Genomic DNA, 19,497 nt, shown 5'->3' with positions numbered 1-19,497 from the left:
GGCCTGTGTTGTGCAATAAATACCTCCGCCGGACATCGACGGAGACTTCACTCAATGGACTCGGTGCAGCTGCTGGTGCAGGCCCTGCGCCGCCGACGCCGACGGCTGGACTCTTTCCGCACCAGAAACGGACGACGAAAAGTGCGATGTTCGCGGTTGGATTCATAATTTCTTTCCCGGCCGAGACTGGGTTTCATATCGTTACGGATCATTGGCGGGTTCTCAGACGCGCCGTACATGCCTTCCAACGCGTCGTCTACGACAGAGTATTGCAGGTCCTCAACGCTGGGCCGGGGAGTGAGGAGTGGCTCGGCTTAGTTATGGCAGCCAGTGCGGTCGCGGCGCAGGGAGGGAGGACACCCAGTGCATGTGGACACGGACGGAAGAAGAATCCGGGCTTACCGCCTGGTGTGTTCACGCAGGATGAGCGCATCAAACATGCTTCCGATGTTTTTCGGAGGAGAGTGAGGGATGGGTTGTGTGTGAGGGCTGTTGTCGAGGTATGGCGTGATCCCTTCTCGGAGCGGATCGCGAGAATGTGGATGGAGGAGTTGACGTGGGCTCTCGAGGCACTTGATACGCGGTCTACGAAATTCTGGTTCTCGACGCTCGTTACATCTGTGCTTGGGACACATCTCGAATGGGCCGAGACCGTCGACCCGCATATTCGACGAAAGGAGGGTACGTTCAGGGCTGTCAGTCGAACGGTGGTGGTGTGGGATGATCCGATCAAGGCGAGAAAAGTGTTGCATTTGTTGACGATGTTTGTAAGGTTGGGCAGGAGTTCCGCATTTGGAGCGTTTCCCGCGCTCGAAGAGATGTTTGGGACGGGGGGTGAGTGGCCCTGGCCTACGAACTCGCTCATGTCGGGTCCTAATCTTACAGGGACGGGCGTGATGGGAGGGAGAAGAAAAGGCCACCGGCCATCGCCGTTGATGGTGAATACGACGAGTTTGGCGACGCCGGCGAGTGCTACGCCGGAGTTGAGTACGAGTGCGAGTCCACTTATGAGTCCTAGTCCGACTAGTCCGACGAGTCCGGTGTCAAGGAGGTGTGATGGCTCAGGGAAGCATCATAGAGGAGGCTGGGATATCCCGCGTGCGACACCGATGTATTCGAGGACGTTTAGTAGTGCGAGGCCCCATTCGAGTGGATCTGTGAGTTCGAATTCGGCGAGTATGTCGCTCCGCGATACACTCCGTAGACCCGAAAGTGCCGGTGTCGGCGGCGGTGTCGCTCCTGGTTCCTTCAAAGCCGGTAGTTGGCTGGGGAGTTTGATGAGTTGGGGTACCGGGACGACGATCAGTCGTCGAACGAGCCAGACGAGCGTTAGTGGCGGAACGAGTTGGAGTTCGGGTCAGGGGATTCATCCAACGTTGGCTAGTCAAGCTCGGACGAGGAGTCAGGAGAGTATCTCTGAGAGAGAAGTTAGCGCCTTGTCCAATGATGTCGATGAGCTCGTGCTTGATACGAGTGAGGAGGTTGCGGAGGTTGAGCAAATTGAGGATGGGAAGATTGATGCGGTGTTGCTTGAAGATGAGGGTGTGGTAGAGGTCGAGATGCCGGCTACGAAAGGATTGTTTGAGACTGAACCCGCCAAGGTTGTGGAAGATGACGGGAAGATGCCTGTGCGCTGGGCAGAGGGACTTCCGAAGAAGACAACGCCGGGGTGTGCGACTGGGACGGGAACTGCGATCATCAACTACATGGACGAGTTTCATCCTGATTATATGGTTCAGGCCGTCCCTCCTTCAGCGGAGTTGGAGGTGCAGATATTGGATGCGCTTGGTGAGGTCGGGATTGAAGAGGATGCAGCCGGGTTGTTACAACGTGTCTATGCGAATGACTCTGAGGACCCGAGATACCAGTGGAGGGAAGTTGGAACTGTCGTCCTCGCCGAACGACGGGAATGGCGGGTTAGGAAGATCAGGCTCGAGAGGAGGCGGATTAAGTTACCCGCTGGGCCACAGCATTGGGGCGATACGATCAATGAGGAGAACGGAGAAGACGTGTATGAAGAAGATGAGGAAGAACGAGTCGATGAAGCGCTCATGACATTCGCGGATGATGTCATATGTGATGCTCTATTACAAGCACGAGATGCATGGAAGGAGGGGAAGACGACTGCGGTCAGGTGCTTGGCGATGGTTGAGAGTGCTATGCATGAGATGGTGAAGGATGCGATGACGGCTGATGCTAGACCTGTCTCCATTATTCCGGGGTCGGTGGAGGCGAGTATTAGGGAGGCTTTTGTTTAGCGATTTGTTTATGGTATTGGATTGGAGTGTGCTGGGCGTTACTTGTTTTTCTTGCTTCGTACATAGGAAGCCCCCTGTTTAACTGATAATACGAGATGCTTTTGAGACTGTTCGTTTGTTTCGACGAGGTTTCAAATTCCAATCGGAGGGTATAATTGATCTTTCTAGCTCCCTGCACAGGGATGTCCAATTTGGCGCTGACGCACCCATTTGACGTAATCACCCTCATACATGTCGTCCTATTCCCTTCCCCTCCTCACGTTTTCTTTCCGAAACTCACCACAACCTCCTTATCCTCCAACACCACCCCGTTGTTCCCCTCCTTCGCAACAGCAGCCTGCCCATCCGTCTCATACTCCACGAACGCCAGTCCTTTCCGTCCGGGAACCATTCGTACTTCCTTAAACCCAGGAAATCTTCCAAACAATGCCGTAAGGACCTCCAGGCGATTCGTAGTTTCGTCTGAGGGCGGGAGGTTTTGGAGGAAGAGGATGCGGTGGGGCGGAAGCGTGGTATCGGGGATTGTTGAGGGAGTTGGTTTGGTTCTAGGTGCGTTCTGGGCTTTGGGCTTTGGTGCGGTGGGTGGTGCTGCCTTCCGTTTCGCCTCGTCTTCGGCGTTTCTTCTTTCTTTGGCTTCTAACCGCGCCTTTTTATGTGATTGGAACTCCTCGCTGTCTTCGCCTGCCTCCCGCTTAATCGTCGCGTCGCTCTTCTTCTTCGCGAATTGTAAAACCATGGGTTTATCGAATAACGGAAACCCCTGTACGTCCTCGATTGCTGACTGCGCCGCATCGATAGAGTCGAACACGACGAATGCCTGACCGCGCATACGAATGTTCTTATGCGCTACTACTGAAAGAATTGTGCCGTAGGTTGAGAAGATTGTATCCAGCGACGTCTTCAATACATCTATTTTGACGTCCTCGGAGAGGTTGCGCACGTACACGGTGCACGATGGAGGCATCTCGTCGGCCACGACTGGCGCGGCCTCTGTTGATACTTGTGCGACTTGTGTTGATTCGTCTGACATCTCGAAATGATATCTCTTTCAATTGCTTCAATGCTTCTCGATCTCGATGTTCGGCGTAAGGCCGCTTGCGACCCCGGCCCCTGAGGCGCAGGTGGCTCAGATGATATACGTACGGTACGGTATGACCGCTCGGAGAACAGTGCGGCAAACGCAAAAATGGAACACCCACGACTGAAGGATTTTACGGAGGGATATGATGATGATCTCCTTGCTTTGCAAGAACAGTTCCAGAGGGAAGCTGCACTGAGCAAGCCAGCTGCGAAGGTCCTGCGATCGAGCTCCTCAAGATCACCACCCATCATAAAACCAGCAACATCCGAACCACCACCCTCCGAGGCACCTAAACGCAATGTTACGTTCGAGCCCACCCAAAACTCCGAACCCAAAATCGAGCGCTTCCGCTTCAATCCTGTCGACCAACCCGTTCCAGTCCCCGTGATCCCCTCTGCACCCGGCGGTGGCTTCTCGCTCATCAAGGAGATCGTGGAGCGTCCGACAAGTAAGGATGTCCGTGCGCCTGATGCGAGTCAGAGTCCGTCGGGTTTTCCGGAACCGAGCAAGAAGAAGACGTCGTTGTGGAAGCATCGGCAGGAAGCGAAGGCGAAGGCAGCGGCGGTCGTGGGCGAGACCGCTACTCCTCCAGCTGCATCCGCTACGAAAGAGAATCAGAGCGGTATTGGTGCCGTCGGTCCAACGACCCTCGGCGGACTCGGACCCCGCGTCGGGACGCAACTCGGCGCCGACGCCCTAATCCGCGAAGAAATGGATGCCGAGAATCGATTGAAGCTAGCCGAGATGTCAACAGACGAGATCATGGCAGAGCAAAAGGAACTAATGGAACGTTTCGGACAGGGGCTGCTGGAAAAGTTGAAGAACAGGAAGAAGGCGAGGATTGTGGAGACGGGTGGGGATGTGCCGGGGTTGGAGGTGAAGTTGCCCGAGGAAGAAGAGAGAGCGGCGAAGCCAGTGACCTTCGATGAGGTGGCATTCCCGGGCGACATCGCCGCCGCCGACCCAGCTCTCAATCCCCCACCACCCCAACTATCCTCCGAAAGCGACCTGCCGGAATCCATAAAGGCGCACTTCCCCCAACCTCCCCCCTCAACGACCGCCCCAATTCCTGAATCCGCCCTCCTCGACCCCAACGACCCAAACTTCACCGAGGAACTCCACGCAAAGTACTTTCCCAATCTCCCCCACGATCCCACGAAACTCTCCTGGACACTCCCTGCCTCAAAGGAAGAAGATGAAGGGCAGTACCACCCCTCGCAAGACAGCGTTCTGCCGGCTGAGATGAGGTTCGATTTCAACGGAAACCTCCTCAGCCCGCGTCAAAGTCGAGAAATCCCGGTGAACATCGGATTACACCACCACGGCGACGCACCCACCGCAGCAGGCTACACCGTCCCCGAACTAGCCCACCTCGCCCGCTCGACCTTCCCCTCCCAAAAAGCATTCGCGATCCAAACTTTGGGACGCATTTTATGGAAAATCGGCTCCGGAGTGTATGGTGACGAAATCGGAGGGATGGTATGGGAAATCGCGGAGATTGCCAAAGCGACGGAGATTATTGATGCAGAAGCGGCGAAGGAGGGTGGACATTTGACGGTGAAGGCGGTTGCTGTTGAGGCGGCGTGGATGTGGACGAATAGCGGGGGGAGAGAGAGATATGGGAGGAATTTGTCGCGGTAGGAGTCTGGGGTGAGGAGGGGTTGCAAAATGGTGTCAGAACATCAAGTGTATTACATAAGGAGCTTCTGACATGAGTTGGACTGTGAAGGAGATGGTTATGGATGGAGAGGTGGGGAAGGGCGGGGGGGAATGGAGAGCGACGTCGAGCTGATGGAGACCTGATGGAGTCGAGCTCGAGCTGCTGAAGATCGTCGTCGAGCTGATGGAGATCTGAGCTCGAGCTGCTGGAGACCTGCTGGAGAGCTCGAGCTGATGGTGTCCATGTCCAGCGGGTACGTCGGGGTCATCTGAATATCACTGGAACAGGACGAGATACAAATAAAATATAGGTACTCTCCGATTGAATAACATTTGTAAGAGCGGACACAGAGGTATATTGAGTGAAAGATAACGCGCTACAAAACGTGATACGCCAAGAGGAATTCAGAAAACGATTTCCTTGGTCCAGCCTAGAAAATAACATCCTCATCCTTGTCTCCCTCCAGAATATCCGCTGGTCCATCCTCATCGTTGCCAGGGCCCCTTGTTGCCTGCGCGCCGGTACCGCTGACCTTCAACTCGTTCTCGCGCTCGGCCTCGTCGGCGTCCTTTTGCTTCTTTCCTTGCACCTTCTTTAGGCGGTAGAATTCTTCTCGATCCATTTCGTCGAGTTCGGAGTTGATATACTTGATCGTGTTTTCGGTTCTGGGGATGATGACGTGCTCGATTGCGTTAACACGGCGATTGGTGATTTTGATGACTTCGTCGAGGATGACGAACGCTGTCTGCAACGAAGCCAACTCGACGAGTGTCTCTACCGCACGAGCATAGACTTCACGGGCCTTCTGGACTTGTTGTCCACCCCGCCCAAGACCAGTGAGGGCAAAATCTGAACTCCCCTCCTCCACATAACTCTCAAACGTTGGCAAGAAAACACCAGATACATTCTCCTGCTTCGTCCTCACCCTAAACCTCGCACTCTTCACGCTCTCCTGCACCTGATAACCCACGTCGTTTCCAGCAGCATACGTGACTTCCGCGAGGGAGAATGCCGCGATTTGCATTACGCGGCCCATCTTGCGTTTGGCTTCGTCGATGCGGCGGGTGATTTCGCGGAAACGCTTGGTGAGGGCTTCGGATTTGCGTTTGAGGAGGGAATGGCCGGTTTGGGCGCCTTTGAGTTTGGATTTCATGTTTGTAAGGGCACTGTAAAGATTGTTAGTGTTTGAGGGGGCAGGGGGGAGGGAGGAGGAAGCGGGCATACAGTCGTGTTGCGAATACATTCTCCCTGGCACCTGTTCCGGACATCTTCAGTTGCTGACGATTGACTTCTGATTATATAAAGATGGGAGAACAGCAGGCGAAGCTTCGATTGGATCTTTACAACGACGACGAGACTCTGTCGTTCGTATTATTGTGCGTTAACGTTATCGGCGCCGGCGCCGTGACGTCGAGGCGGGACCAGCTCGCCAGCAAGAGGTCCAGCTCGAGTCCGAGCCGTACTTTCCTCACATCTAGTTTGATATCTCTAAAAGTCTATCAGCCAACCATGTTGCGAAGTCATAATACCATTTGTCTCCTATGACGGTCGGTTCCCTGGGGGCCCTTACCTAATCCCCGTCCGACACAGCTGAGTCGACTGACTTCTGCACACCCATTCACTGATGGATTTGAACCTGATATCTATAGTAAAGAAGCGTACGTATCCCTCTCCGTATCCACTGCCTGTACTGACGCCGTTCCACAGGTTTCATCGACGCAATCCGCGATGTACAACCCCCAAATAAATGGAAAGTCCTTATCGTCGATGCGCCAACAGCGGCCTTGATCAACAATGTCACTAAGTTGTATGACCTTCTGGAGGAGAACGTAACGGTGGTGGAACACATCGAGAACCGCCGGAATGCGTCACAGACATTCGAGGCGGTTTACCTCCTAAGTCCGGAGCCGTGGGTAATTGATGCTGTCATCTCAGATTTCGCTAGAGCGCAGCCGAAGTATGCTGCGGCTCATCTGTTCTTCACATCAGGTATGTACAGTCATGGGCAACCTTAAGAGCCGTCTCTGATTGACTTTACGTACAGCACTTGACGATCGCCTTCTGGACAAACTCACGCAATCGCCAGCTGGACCACGGTTGAAGACTGTTAAAGAGCTGTTCGTCGACTTTTACCCCTCAGAAGCACAGACGTTCACTCTGAGAGATCCGAGGTCGTTCTTGAAGCTTTACAATCCGGAGTGTAAGTCGCTGGTCGACCGTGAGCTGCAGAGATTGGCTGGCAAGGTTGGTTACCTTCCTGATTTCCGACGCATTGTGCTAAGAAAGAATTCAACAGCTTGTTGCAGTCTGTGCCACCATGGGCGAGTTCCCCGTTATTCGTTACCAGAAGCACCAAAACCCAACGCATCCAGCACAGACCTTATCAGAACGGCTTGCAAAATCTCTTCAGCAGCAACTCGACGGCTACGCACGAACGAATTCAGATTTCCCTCCACCATCGCCGAGACCACGGGGTGTCTTCTTCGTTTTCGACCGCTCACTAGACCCCTACGCCCCACTCCTCCACGAGTTCACATACCAAGCAATGGCTCAGGATCTCCTACCAATCCAAGAGGGAAAGAAGTACGTGTACGAAATCAAAGGAACAACGGGTGAAATGGAGGAGAAGGAAGCGGAGTTCTCCGAGGAAGATACAGTGTGGACGAGTGTCCGACATATGCACATGCGCGAAGCAATCGACAATCTCATGTCCTCCTTCAACAAATTCGTCACCGAAAACACCAACTTCACAGACTCCGAAAAAGCCACAAGTTTGAACGATATGAGGGATATGCTGGCAAGTCTCCCGGAGTTCCAGGAGATGAGGGATAGGTTCTCGTTGCATTTGAGTATGGCGGAGGAATGCATGAATTTGTTTCAGAAAAATAAGTTGCCGGAGGTTGGGTTGTTGGAGCAGGCGGCGAGTACGGGGTTGAATTCGGAGGGGAAGGTACCCAAGGAGATTGCGGAGGCGTTGGTGCCAATATTGGATGACCCCGCGGTTGGAGCAGCGGACCGATTGAGGCTGATCATGCTCTATCTCATTTTCAAGGATGGATTGTTTGTGTCGGATCGGGCGAAACTGATACAGCACGCTGGTCTGGGTAAACGTGACCGCGAGGCTCTCGAGAACCTGGTCTTGCTCGGTATTCGGGTGAATAGGACGTTGAACGATAAACCGTCACGGCCAAAACCGAATAAGAAGAGACCGGCGGATGAGGAGGAGCCGTATGAGTTGTCGCGGTTTGTACCGGTGTTGAAAAGTGTCTTAGATGAGCATATCAAGGGGACGCTTGATCCTGTTGCGTTCCCGTATATCAACAATATTCCTGGTCCGGAGGCGATGACGGCGGCGCCTGCTGGTGCTGGTGCTGGTGCTGGTGCTGTTGCTGTTGCACAACAAGCTCAAGGATCTCTCCGTTCTGCGCGGCCAACGTGGGCAAAGGCGAAGAGTCAAGCAGGTGGTTATGTCGAACCAAGACAACGCGTCTTGGTCTTCATCGCAGGTGGAGCAACATACTCGGAAGCACGCAGCGTATATGAGCTGAGCGCCAAACATAACAGAGACGTTATCCTAGGCTCCACAGAGATGTTGTCGCCCGCACAATGGCTTAACCAGTTATCGTGTGGAAGACTCCCTCGGGAGCGGTGCGGACTCGAGGAGGATCAGCCGCCGAAGCAGTGTCCACGACATCTGTTGGAACCTGATCCGCCGGCGAATATGCCACCTCCTCAGGTGCCCGCACAGAAGCCGATGATGGCGCCTCCGGGTGCGGGTGGGCTTGTGAAGGGACATAAAGCGAGTCCGAGTGTGAGTAGCGTGAGTAATTGCAAAGACGGGAAAGAGAAGAAAAAGAAGAAGTTTGGGTTGTTTTAGGCGGGCGTATTTCTGTTGGGTACCGGTATTGGAAGTGTTTTTGGCATAGATTTGAGGTTGCATATGAAGTGGTCTGAATTCAGCTTGACATTACCCTCGTTACCAATCAAAGTTACGTTCCATTTGCGCTATCACGTCCTATCGTACACTATCTAAATCGTTCGGGATGTGGCCGGCGCTAGCTTCGCTCGTTCCCACGGTTTTCTGCCCAGCTGACAACGTGATCTTCTCAGTTGTGCTCGGCATTTGGATCCCAGAGCCATGCGGGGCACCTCATAGATTCAGTCTGCTATGCTTCCATCGGTTCGGAGTCATTTCCCTTGAGCTTAGGAGAGTACCTTTCGAGGTTGTTTTGCAGCTCGAGCACAGCCATGGCGTGAGATCTGGAGCCGGGGTTGTGGATATAGTAAGAGGTTGGACATTCATATACGCGAGTGATTTTGGCACATCGTATCGACTGCAGCTCCGAGATCGGTTTCCTCAAGAGCGTACCCCCAATGAGCATATGTAGTAGCCTGGTCGCACGACGGTGGGACTGAGCGTCGATCTGAGCGACTGTAAGGGTATCCGTGGACGTCTTGCGCTTTTTACTTGCCAAAATAAGCCAGCCTTCTCCGGAGCAGAGTGCCGATGTAGATAGTCTGCACGATCAAAGAGCATCAGGAATCGCATGATCACTGTGGTGAGTGACAGCGTGAGACTTCCGCGCACGAGTGGGGATGTCAGGGATAGAGTACCACTACACGGCCACGTACTCATGTCCAAACATGCATGACAGAAGTATATTGGTCTTTGATTAAGAATAGAGGAGTGTGCAAATGGACGAAGACGGACATATAGCGGTGGAAATGAGTGGAGCGAGGCGGAAGATAACGGCCAAGAGGTGGCAAAGTAACTGTCCGCAAACGGCAGCTCCGACTCTGATTAACATTCGAAAGCGGTCTGTTCACCAATAGACACCCCTGTCCTCTTAAATATAAATCATTTCGCGTCAAGAATTGTGCACTTGGCTATGTATCTTATCTCTGGGCTTTGTGACCTTCGTATCTGTGGCGCTCGGAAGCTCCGACCGCGCCGTACTGCGAGCATTCGTGAGCATGTCGTAATCACCGCCAAACACGCAAAACGTTCCCTGTTACGTCGCCTGCAACCACAAGAAACTCCAGACGGCCCATCCTTTTTGTTCGTTCGACGGCTGCGACGATCACGGGCTGATCAAACTCCAGCCGTCTGCGATCCGAGCTTGCTCTTGACTGTTACCCGACGTATTAAGGCACATCGGAAAAGGCAGGAAGCCTTCGGTTTCTGTGGAGATTCGAGACACTGTCCAACAGTCCACGAGCTTTGTCTGCGCCGGCCGCGGAGGAAAACCCGGCACTGCCAGAAACACCAGGCTCACCCAGCTGCAGGGACTCTAGATCTTCCACCCAGCGAAGCGTTCTGGAAGGGCAGCGCCGGCGATAGGGAACAGAAATACGACAGGCGATCTGAGACAACCGACAGAGACCGACAAACCAAGCCCACGAATCTCCACCATCCTAAGACTTTCTGAACCGTGTCAGTAGTTCATCAAGGGAGCACACGCGCAAAACGACAAGGGTCTGTGCGTTTGCGAAGGGCTCGAACTCGTCTATATATTCTGGCCATCCGCGTGCGGTGAACCGTCTCTCGTGGCAGCCCGAAAAGCCGGAAGGATCGTTATCTGTCAGACGTACTCATTGAGGCTCGAAGCCGTTTTGACAGTGCGTGAAGGATATAACTGCCGAAGAGTCGCGACCCTTACAACCATCGGCGCGTACTGATCAAAATGTCTGGAGCGTAAGTACCTTCATCCCTACTGTATGCGCATGGATCAATAGCTAACATGTCGTGTAGATCATTGAAGGACCTTTCGAAGGCGCTCAACGGCGTTTTCTTACCAACACCTCCCTCCCTCCCCCTCTCCGATGATCTACACGCAACCATGGAAGCCTACCTCAGCAGGCACCCCACTCCAACCTCCGACGAATCCCCCAAACTACAAGACGAGCTCATTCAACTCCACGCCAAATTTCCCTCCACCCAACCCTCCCCCGCCTTCCTCACCCTGCTGAAGACGATGCAACCAAGCTTGGCGCCGGAAGCGATGTTGAAGTGGTGGGAACTGCTGTTCAGGCCGATCTATGAGAAGAGCGTGGATGATGCGCAAAGTCGTGTCGTACTTGATATCACGCACGATATCTTGTTTACGGCCATGGAGAATGGGACGGATGGGGATGAGTCGACGCAGACTACGAGGGCGCTGAGGAAGAGGATCTTGGATCTCTACTTTCCGTCACTCAACCCACCGATCTCGTTGGAGAAATTGATATTGGCGTACGCCAAGCTTCATCCGAAAGCGTTCTTCAACGCTCTCGGTCCCCATTTCACACGTGCGCAGACGAGGACGCGGACGTTGACGCTTCTTACCGCATACATCCAGCGCAACAACGGAAGCGGGTTGCATCACATGTTCGCAACAAACCTCTGGAATTTGTTGTTGGAGAGTTTGGAGAGGGATGATAGTGAGGCGGCGGTACAGCTTGGCGTTGGGGTGTTGTGTATGAGCCTACCGCATGTTGCAAATTCGCTGGCGGATTTCTTGCCGAGGCTTTATGGGATTTATTATCGGTTGCTTTGTTGGGATCGGGTTGTGAGAAGGGGGTCTTTGGATAGTGGGATCGAGAGTGGAGATGATAACTCGCATTCGGAGAGCGTCGAGTTGGTGAATGCGTCGCCGAGCAACAAGGATGAGTATGAGTGGAAGAAGCTGGAGGCGGATGCGGCTTCGGCTATGCCCCCTCCAGCAGCGGCGCTGTTCACGTTCTTGTACGGCCTCTTCCCCGTCAACCTCTTCAAATTCTTCCGCGATCCCGCCACCTACCTCGCCTCCTACCCCGACTCCGCTCTCCCCACCTCATCCCCCCTCTCCCGCTCCACCCGCGCCATCAAGGAACTCGACGAAGACATGCTCCGCTCCCGAAGCGCGGCATACGTCCGCAGGCATCTCCTTCATACCAATTTCCTGATGTTCACGCCGGAGCAGGAGAGGGCTGATGTGCAGAGGTGGATGAGGAATGAGGTTGGGGGGATTGTTGCAGAGTGCGTGGGGCTCGATACGTGGAATTTGGCGGGTGGGGCACTGCCTTATATGCCGGCTTTGAATGACACAGTAGCTGGTCTGGCGGCTAATGAGATGGATTCGCCGGTGCTTGGGTTCGGGAAGGGGCCTGGGTCGGGGTCGTTGCTTAGTCCTTTGGAGAGTGAGGCAGATACGGAGGACGTGGCCGCGCGTAGGCCGTCGATTGCGCAGTCTCTGCAAGGTCAGGGTCATGGACAGGGGCTGAGTATCTCGATCCCGAATGCATCGCAGAATTTGATGGAGGAGACGGCGCATCATCTCGCGTCTCCTGTATTCCAACAAGGGTTCTTTGCTATGTCGCCGCCGGAGCAGTCGAGTTTCCTCGCTACGTCCCCGAAGCACGTCCGTGATTTCGTGCATATTGATAAGACGCTCAAGAGCTTGATCCCCAGGAGCCGTGCCGTCAGCGTTGATCGCTCCGCAAAGCCGGACTTGGAAGGTGCGTTGAGTGATGCTGTTTCTGGACATGTTGGATCTCCTGATCTTAGCCATGCTGGTACATCTGATCAACAGACTATCGCTCATCTCCAGCGTGAACTGCTCTTGTTGAGGAATGAGCTTAATTTTGAGAGGCACTTGAAGTCACAGCACTTGCAGCACATCGGTCGTCTCCAACGCGAGCACATTCTGGATTCCAGTGTCGAGATGGAGAGGCAGAACCTCTATAATACTACCCGTGCTTTGAAGTCCAAGGTGGTTGAGTTGACCTCGAGCTTGAACAGGCAGAGGAGTGAGGCCATGGCTACGAAGACCGCGAGGGTTAAGTGGGAAGGTGAGCTTGGTAGTAAAATCAAGACTATACGTGAGGACCGCAAGTCCTGGAAGGCTGAGGAAGAGAGCCTGAGGTCTGAGCTTGAGGCGAGGACGAAGGAGGCTGAGAGGTTGAGGAGGATTGTCGAGGATGCTGAGCGGGATGCTACGGCGTTGGCGATGAAGCTGAAGACGGTTGAGCCTGATGTGAAGGAGTTCAACCAGTTGAAGGAACAGGTCGAGTCGATTGATCGCCATCGCCAGGATTGGGAAGACCGCCGGAATGATCTCACTGAAGTTCAGAACAAGCTCAACAGAGAGGAAGCCGAGAAGTGGAAGCTCAAGGGACAACTGAGGTCCATGGAACAATACCTCGAGCGCGCTCTCCGCGAGCAGGACGACAAGGTCCGTGATCTCGAGGCGAAGCTTCTCGCTGCTCAAGGGGGTCCTAGTCCACCGGTCACGCCGCCAGCTAAGATTACAGATCTCATTGAGAATGCGCAACAGGCTTACAGTGCAGAACTCGACAAGCTTCGGAACGCACAGGAAGAGCTTCAGGCGAAGTGTTCTGACCTGCAAGCCAGGAATGCGTGGATCACGGGCTTGTACGAGCAAGAACGCGTCAAAAATGGCAAGAGGTCTAAGCTCCCCGTTGATGATTTCAGCAGAACAACGGGTGCTGCGCCATTGCTCGGTGATTCTCGCGAGGCGTCTCGTCGACCTTCGCTAGAGACTGGCCTGGCTCCGCCTGAGAGGTCTATGTCCGTCGCTACTGGTTCAACGCACTCGTCAGGTCACACGCATCCTAGCGATCTCGACCGTCGCCTGAGTAGGTCTACCATGAGTTCGGTCAGCAGCGGTGCAGCAAGTACCATCCGCTCAGCTGGCGGCTCGCAGAAAACAGGACTGAAGGCCCTTTTGCCGCAAGGCTTGATATCCGAGGACGGTGGCTCGAAGAACAAGCAGCCTACTTTTAGGCCGAGAGGTCGTGGTGGTGCTGGTGGGTTTACGAAACCGAAGAAACCGGAGCAAACTAAGCAGAAGGGTATCAAGACCCCTGTCGGGTCGTTCTTTGACTATGAGTAGGAAGCTATTGCGGGTTAGGTAAGGTTTGGCTGTGGTTGGGAAATTTGGATGTGGAGTTCAGCGTGTTTTGCGTTTGGTCTAGGATTTGTTGGAAATGTCGTCGTATTCTTCTTCATTAATCGCGAGTTTGATCCTGTGCATCCTACTCTGCTGTCACCGCTGCAGTGTCCTCGTCCTTCAATGCTTTCTGGTCGGCAAGGTGCTTTGCCCTGGCCTCCTTGAACTGCTCCCTTAGCTTTGGATGCTTAATAACTCCCTTTTTCAATGCACCCGGCGTCCTTCTGATCTTACTGATCATGTCGTGCAGGTACTTGTTGTATGGCGACAAATTCTCCGGTGCTGCTGGGTAAACGAACGGTCTGTCCATATCCACGATAACCTTCTTCTGACTTGAGCGTCTTCTCCAGTCCAGTGCCTGCCATTGGCCCTTGATTGGGTTGAAAGCCTTGGCTCTGTAAATCTTTCCGACATAGATCATGGATTTGACGGCGTAGGTCCTCAGGCCGTAGATGTTCCACAAGTAATCTCGTACGTCGAACTTGTTGACGTTTAGTGGGACTCTGAAGGCGGCTTGGTCTGGGCGAATTTTTGGGGAGCGGATGAGGGTGAAGACATGTTGGGGGAAGTGGATCTTCTTATCTCCAAGACGGAAGCTGGACGACGCGCGTTAGCATGAAGGACACGGGCCGTCAGTGCCACACAAGGAGACGTACGGAATCTTAGGCAATCCTTTTGACGCCATTATTGTTGGGTTTATGGTTACTATGTTTTGCACGTAACGTACAACTACTGAATTTCCGAAGGTGCAGTTTCGGGCACAGGCGGGCAGCATGCGCCCCATGGGCCCCGTGGCGGTGCGACCCGTCGAGAGCCCCAGGCATGGGGAAAGCGGATCATAACGAGTAAATAAAAGAGAGGCCCTTAACCCTCCGAGAACTCCGTCTAAAGCTCCTTGAACTTATCCGCAGCCTCCACCAACTTACTCGCAATTCCTTCCTCCTTCGCAGAATGCCCAGCATCTCCCACAAAGTAAATCTCACTACCCTCCCACTTCTTATGTAACGTCCAGGCCGTCGAAGCTGGGCAAACGACATCGTACCTCCCCTGTACGATCACAGCCGGGATACCCTTCATCTTCGCAATCTGCTCATCTTCGAGAAGGTACCCGTCCCGAGGAAAGAATCCTGCATGTTTGAAGTAGTGCGCCTCAATACGCGCAAAGGCTAGAGCCCATTTATCGTTGGAGGCTTTGGCGATGAGGTCTGGGTCGGGTTGGAGACGTGATGTCGAAACTTCCCAGGTTGACCACGCACAAGCAGCCTTCGACCTCTCTTCTTCGTCGTCTGAGGTCAATCTCTTGTAGTATGCGGATACGAAATCATCTCTTTCAGATTCTGGGATGACGGATGTGTACGCGTCCCACGCTTCGGGGAAGAGCATGGAGGTACCGAATTGGTAGAAGAAGTCCAGCTCCTTCTTGCGCAGCGTGAAGATTCCTCTCAGAATTAGTGCCTTCACACGATCGGGATGAGTCTGGGCGTAGCTCAACGCCAACGTCGATCCCCATGATCCTCCGAAGACCACCCACTTGTCAATCCCAAAATGTTTCCGAAGCTTCTCGATGTCTTCAACGATATCCCATGTCGTATTCTCCCTCAATTCCGCAGAAGGCTCCGACTTTCCAGATCCACGCTGGTCGAAGAGAACGATACGATACACCTCCGGGTCAAAATAGCGACGGTCTAATGCCGAGGTTCCACCACCGGGGCCGCCGTGCAAATACACCACGGGCTTTCCGTCAGGCTTGCCGGATTGCTCGTAGTAGAGCGTATGAATGTCGCTGACTAGCAACGTGCCTTCGTCAAAGGGCTCAATTTCAGGGTATAATCCAAGCATTGTTGGTTGATGGGCGTCGGTTTGTTCTGCCTCCAACCCCAATATACGGGCTGCACTCCAGAGGTCCTGAGCAGGTCCCGAGTGAACCGAGCTTCTTCCCATGTACAAAAATGTGGTTTGCGATTCTATTCAGACGATTCCTAGAGCTTATCGTCATAGTCGGACCCTTCATCGATCTCTTGTTTGGTCTTGATGTCATAGATCGCGAGATTCGAGATGTACATCGGTACGCTGGCCCGAACTCAAAAGTCTCCCAAACGACGTACGGCTCCCTGTGTATGTCCCCAACTCCAGCCCGTTACCTCCAAAAAATAACCAAAATGTCCTCACCCCACTGGAAAGACCTCTTCTCAACCCTCCTCCAAAAGAACCTCGACGCAGGCTACAAAGACGCCCTCAACTTCTCCTTCGCGACCCTCCCCGCCCCCGGCTCAATCTACCCTCGCGTCCGCACCTGTGTCTTTCGTGGCTTCGCATTCGAGCCTCATGGAGAGAACAACGGAGCAAAAGGGAGTAGCTTGTTGACGTTCACAACGGATAGTACGATGAAGAAGGCGGAGGAGTTGATGGGGAGGGATGAGAAGGGAGAGTTGAATAACACTTTTGAGGCGTGCTTTTGGTTTGCGGATAGTGGGGATCAGTTCAGGTTTGCTGGGCGAGCGTGGGTTCTTGGTACCAAATCCTTCCCGCAGCAGGGTGTGTTCAACGAGCAGGCGGAGAGGCTGCTGAAGACTTATACGCACGGTATCTCGGGTAACGTCGAGGACGCATGGCAAGTAGAGAGACAACGTATTTGGGAAGGACAGAAACCTATGATGCGTCGTACATTCTGCTCACCGCATCCCGGATCGCCCATGACGAAGGAGAAGTCGGAGCAGTTGCATGCCATGCCGATGCTTCCCGTAATGCCTGAAGACGCAAAGGGCAGGGTCACAGCGAAGGACGACGACGGCAAGGAAACGGAGGAGTACACTGGAACCAAAGAGGACGTCGAGGAGGCGTTGAAGAGATTCTGCATCGTGGTCTTAGAGATCGACGAAGTCGACCGCGTCCTGCTCTCCCCTCCCCCGGGCGGTAGGTGGAGGTGGAAAAAGATGGGCAGCAACGAGTGGGATGAGCAAGAAGTTTGCCCATAAAGGGGCCCTAATGTTAGACGACAGCACTGTACGCTATACTTTGGCTGCGGCCGTGAGAAGGCACATTGCAAGTCAAGGACTGCCAAATAAAAATATGAATTATAACCAATAAGCCCACTTTGTAACCCCGAATCTCTGCATTAAACCCAATAACTGCCGGCATACTGTAATGCCCTTAATAATCACCTCAATGTTTAGTCCTTTCATAGTCCATCACCACTGTATCATACACTTTTCTACAGTCTTAGCCCTTCCCCAATGTTCATCATCTAATACAAGTCCGACAACCCATCGGTCACGAAATCGGCGACATAAGAACAGTTATAGTTCCTAGCATACGGATACTCCGGGATGATACCCGCAGCCAAACTCTTCTTGTAACTCCATTGCGTGGACTTCTCGGTGTCCCAGGTCCAGTAGAACCATCCCCAACCGTCCTCGAAAGCGATCATCTGAGCTTGAGCGAACTGGCTCAGGAACTGGCTGTACATGTCGGAGTAGTCCGAGGGATCAGCGTTGGCTGGGGTACACGTGCAGTTGACACCGGCAGCGCAAGACTCGGTTACGTTCACTCCGTTTGTGGCATACGTGCCTTCCCAACGGGTACCCTGGTTGACGTTGTTGAGGTACTCGGAGCAGTCAGTATCCGCCAAGGACCATTCACCGGTGATGGTAGGACCAAAACCGGTGGAAGTGTCCATAGACGAGTTGATCATGGCACTCCAGCTGGAGCAAGCGTAACCGAGCTTCCCAGAGTGTGTCATTTGCAACTGACCAGTGTTGAAAATAACATAGTTGTGTGCGTCAAGGATCATCTTGGGGTAAGAAGAGTTAAGGAATTTCCCTTGCCAGTTGTTAAGACCAAGGAAACCATCACCGTACACGATGTAGTTCTTGAAGCTTGCGTTGCGGATGACATCGTAAGCGTTGGCGGTCCAGTTGATCACGACCGGGGGCTCCAAGCTCATCAAGTTGGGTTCGTTGACGAGACCGTACAGGGTAACCACATTATGGTAACGCTCCTGTGCGAAGAAAGTAGCGAGCTGCTTGTGCATCTCGAGCGTAACATCGCCGTAGTAAGTGCCGTTGGGGTTAGTAGTATTAAGCCATCCGATAGTTCCTTGCCGACCGGAGTGGTTCCAGCCGTTCTGGGAACCAGGCACGGCGTGCAAGTCGAGGTTCACTCGGAGACCGTGGCGACGCGCCCATTCAATACCACGCAACAAGTACCTCCATGCAATGTGGGGCACATACGGGTCCCCGGACAGTGTGTACAAGGCCCAGTACGGGTAGGGAATTCTGACGTGATCCAAGCCAGCCGCCGCAATTTCCTTGAAAGTGTCCTCGGTGACGAAAGTCGAGTAGTGCTCCTGTAGCACCTCTGCGGACTTGTTGGGACCCAGGTGAGCGCTAAGAGTGTACTCGTCAACGATACCCTGGGACAACGAATAGTTCTCGAAGAGGGAAGGAACGATGAAAGGCTCGAGAACCAACCATCCACCAATATTGACTCCACGAATTGGCTGCTTTCCGTAGGGGAACTCCTCGTTCAGTGCGGGAACATTCTCATTGCACTGAGCCGAGTCATCCCAAGTTGTGTTCAGGCCCTCGACGCTCAGGCCTCCAACGGTCGCATTTGTGAAAGTAAGGTTGAAGTCTTTGACGTCGGTCCAGGTAGCAAAGTCGAGATAGGTACCTTTTGCATAGGATGGGACTTTGCTCGAGGCCGAGGCGACGGTTGCGGCGGTGTCGCCCGAAGAGGATCCCGAAGACGAGTTTGAGGAAGATGATGATGAGGATGTATGCGGTCGAATAACGACAAGTCCGACCTGTTGAACGCGTTAGGATGTTTTTCAAAGCCAATTGACCGGATATATGCTGCCAATGAAGACAGTTGCTCGAGCATACATACCGGAATCAAGACCGCTGCCAGAATCACAACAAGCGCGACCACCCCGATAATCAACCACTTCTTCCAAGACCTCCCGTTGCTTCGTCCAGCTGTCTCTTCCTTCTCAATTCCATCAATATGCTGATTGAGTGCCAAATCCGACGTCGAGGCCGCTGGCTGCGCGGAAACGGCGTTTTGTTTATTTGAGCCAAAGATGGCCATTGGAATTGCTACGCGTAGATGTCGCTAAAGATACTGAATGTCGGAAGATAACGAACGATTTTGCCGTGAAAGGCACTGGCTGTAAGTTAGTAGCAGGAGCGAACGACGAGACTCAGCAACGAAGGAGCTGGTTCGGAGGGGGCAGTGCAACGTCGAAGTCGGGAGAGGATTCCGAACTGGGATTTGCTTGTAAGCTTAATCTTACTAAAGGTCAGCCCCGCGTAACTTTGGCGGGCGCGCCGCTGATAAAGGGGGCGCACTACCCTGATAACTTAAATGGCGATAGATACGGAAGTCGCGGCGGCAATAATATCAATCGCCAACTTAAATCAGTAGAAAGAATGTATAAGGGAACCGAGCTCATCTGTTGACGGGGCCGGCAGCTGAACGTACGCGGGATCCACCCGTGGGAATAATTTTGCGCAAGCACAATGGTCAACCAGCCCGTCAAGGATTGTGCTACATGTGTCTGCTTTCTTT

General features: G+C 53.5%; 10 protein-coding genes across 10 annotated transcripts; 5 read left to right on the top strand and 5 right to left on the bottom strand.

The window, feature by feature from the left end:
• Nucleotides 1–2,376: 2,376 nt before the first annotated feature.
• Nucleotides 2,377–3,320, bottom strand: SAICODRAFT_29870 (RNA-binding domain-containing protein). The gene has a single exon (XM_019167520.1). The coding sequence runs from the start codon at nt 3,286–3,288 to the stop codon at nt 2,515–2,517; it is 774 nt and encodes a 257-aa protein (XP_019025031.1). The 5' UTR covers nt 3,289–3,320; the 3' UTR covers nt 2,377–2,514.
• A 124-nt stretch (nt 3,321–3,444) lies between these two features.
• On the top strand, nt 3,445–4,980 carry SAICODRAFT_24689 (uncharacterized protein; the record flags this gene model as incomplete). Its single annotated transcript, XM_019166798.1, has 1 exon — nt 3,445–4,980. The coding sequence occupies one exon, from the start codon at nt 3,445–3,447 to the stop codon at nt 4,978–4,980; it is 1,536 nt and encodes a 511-aa protein (XP_019025030.1).
• A 449-nt stretch (nt 4,981–5,429) lies between these two features.
• SAICODRAFT_55572 (ATP synthase subunit D) lies at nt 5,430–6,267 on the bottom strand (the record flags this gene model as incomplete). The annotated part of the gene is made up of 2 exons (XM_019169382.1): nt 5,430–6,165; nt 6,224–6,267. The coding sequence occupies 2 exons, from the start codon at nt 6,265–6,267 to the stop codon at nt 5,430–5,432; spliced, it is 780 nt and encodes a 259-aa protein (XP_019025029.1).
• A 356-nt stretch (nt 6,268–6,623) lies between these two features.
• On the top strand, nt 6,624–8,876 carry SAICODRAFT_34523 (Sec1-like protein; the record flags this gene model as incomplete). Its single annotated transcript, XM_019168362.1, has 4 exons — nt 6,624–6,657; nt 6,707–6,988; nt 7,044–7,243; nt 7,296–8,876. 4 exons carry the CDS (start codon nt 6,624–6,626, stop codon nt 8,874–8,876), a joined length of 2,097 nt encoding a protein of 698 aa, XP_019025028.1.
• Nucleotides 8,877–9,749: 873 nt separating this feature from the next.
• On the top strand, nt 9,750–10,449 carry SAICODRAFT_29867 (uncharacterized protein). Its single transcript, XM_019167519.1, has one exon. The coding sequence runs from the start codon at nt 9,889–9,891 to the stop codon at nt 10,426–10,428; it is 540 nt and encodes a 179-aa protein (XP_019025027.1). The 5' UTR covers nt 9,750–9,888; the 3' UTR covers nt 10,429–10,449.
• A 234-nt stretch (nt 10,450–10,683) lies between these two features.
• On the top strand, nt 10,684–13,872 carry SAICODRAFT_24686 (uncharacterized protein; the record flags this gene model as incomplete). Its single annotated transcript, XM_019166797.1, has 2 exons — nt 10,684–10,694; nt 10,752–13,872. The coding sequence occupies 2 exons, from the start codon at nt 10,684–10,686 to the stop codon at nt 13,870–13,872; spliced, it is 3,132 nt and encodes a 1,043-aa protein (XP_019025026.1).
• A 142-nt stretch (nt 13,873–14,014) lies between these two features.
• SAICODRAFT_91090 (uncharacterized protein) lies at nt 14,015–14,627 on the bottom strand (the record flags this gene model as incomplete). The annotated part of the gene is made up of 2 exons (XM_019171734.1): nt 14,586–14,627; nt 14,015–14,525 (listed from the first exon to the last, which is right to left on the bottom strand). Exons 1-2 carry the CDS (start codon nt 14,612–14,614, stop codon nt 14,015–14,017), a joined length of 540 nt encoding a protein of 179 aa, XP_019025025.1. The 5' UTR covers nt 14,615–14,627.
• A 158-nt stretch (nt 14,628–14,785) lies between these two features.
• SAICODRAFT_29866 (prolyl aminopeptidase serine peptidase) lies at nt 14,786–15,778 on the bottom strand. Its single transcript, XM_019167518.1, has one exon. The coding sequence runs from the start codon at nt 15,766–15,768 to the stop codon at nt 14,815–14,817; it is 954 nt and encodes a 317-aa protein (XP_019025024.1). The 5' UTR covers nt 15,769–15,778; the 3' UTR covers nt 14,786–14,814.
• Nucleotides 15,779–16,006: 228 nt separating this feature from the next.
• SAICODRAFT_29865 (uncharacterized protein) lies at nt 16,007–16,939 on the top strand. The gene has a single exon (XM_019167517.1). It carries the CDS (start codon nt 16,089–16,091, stop codon nt 16,902–16,904), a length of 816 nt encoding a protein of 271 aa, XP_019025023.1. The 5' UTR covers nt 16,007–16,088; the 3' UTR covers nt 16,905–16,939.
• A 107-nt stretch (nt 16,940–17,046) lies between these two features.
• SAICODRAFT_70603 (glycoside hydrolase) lies at nt 17,047–19,198 on the bottom strand. The gene is made up of 2 exons (XM_019170594.1): nt 18,817–19,198; nt 17,047–18,733 (listed from the first exon to the last, which is right to left on the bottom strand). The coding sequence occupies exons 1-2, from the start codon at nt 19,015–19,017 to the stop codon at nt 17,174–17,176; spliced, it is 1,761 nt and encodes a 586-aa protein (XP_019025022.1). The 5' UTR covers nt 19,018–19,198; the 3' UTR covers nt 17,047–17,173.
• Between the last annotated feature and the right edge of the window lie 299 nt (nt 19,199–19,497).

This window comes from Saitoella complicata, assembly GCF_001661265.1.
Source record: "Saitoella complicata NRRL Y-17804 unplaced genomic scaffold SAICOscaffold_8, whole genome shotgun sequence".
NCBI classification, from domain to species: domain Eukaryota; kingdom Fungi; phylum Ascomycota; class Saitoellomycetes; order Saitoellales; family Saitoellaceae; genus Saitoella; species Saitoella complicata.
This window is presented reverse-complemented; position numbering and strand designations above follow the sequence as displayed.

What these genes read in the sequence shown, in the direction of transcription:
- SAICODRAFT_29866 (XM_019167518.1), bottom strand. Translation starts at nt 15,768, where the DNA reads ATGCTTGGATTATACCCTGAAATTGAGCCCTTTGACGAAGGCACGTTG.
- SAICODRAFT_29865 (XM_019167517.1), top strand. Translation starts at nt 16,089, where the DNA reads ATGTCCTCACCCCACTGGAAAGACCTCTTCTCAACCCTCCTCCAAAAG.
- SAICODRAFT_29870 (XM_019167520.1), bottom strand. Translation starts at nt 3,288, where the DNA reads ATGTCAGACGAATCAACACAAGTCGCACAAGTATCAACAGAGGCCGCG.
- SAICODRAFT_29867 (XM_019167519.1), top strand. Translation starts at nt 9,889, where the DNA reads ATGTATCTTATCTCTGGGCTTTGTGACCTTCGTATCTGTGGCGCTCGG.
- SAICODRAFT_70603 (XM_019170594.1), bottom strand. Translation starts at nt 19,017, where the DNA reads ATGGCCATCTTTGGCTCAAATAAACAAAACGCCGTTTCCGCGCAGCCA. An exon ending in TGGCAGCGGTCTTGATTCCG is followed by an intron (nt 18,734 to 18,816) that starts GTATGTATGCTC and finishes CGCGTTCAACAG; the next exon opens with GTCGGACTTGTCGTTATTCG.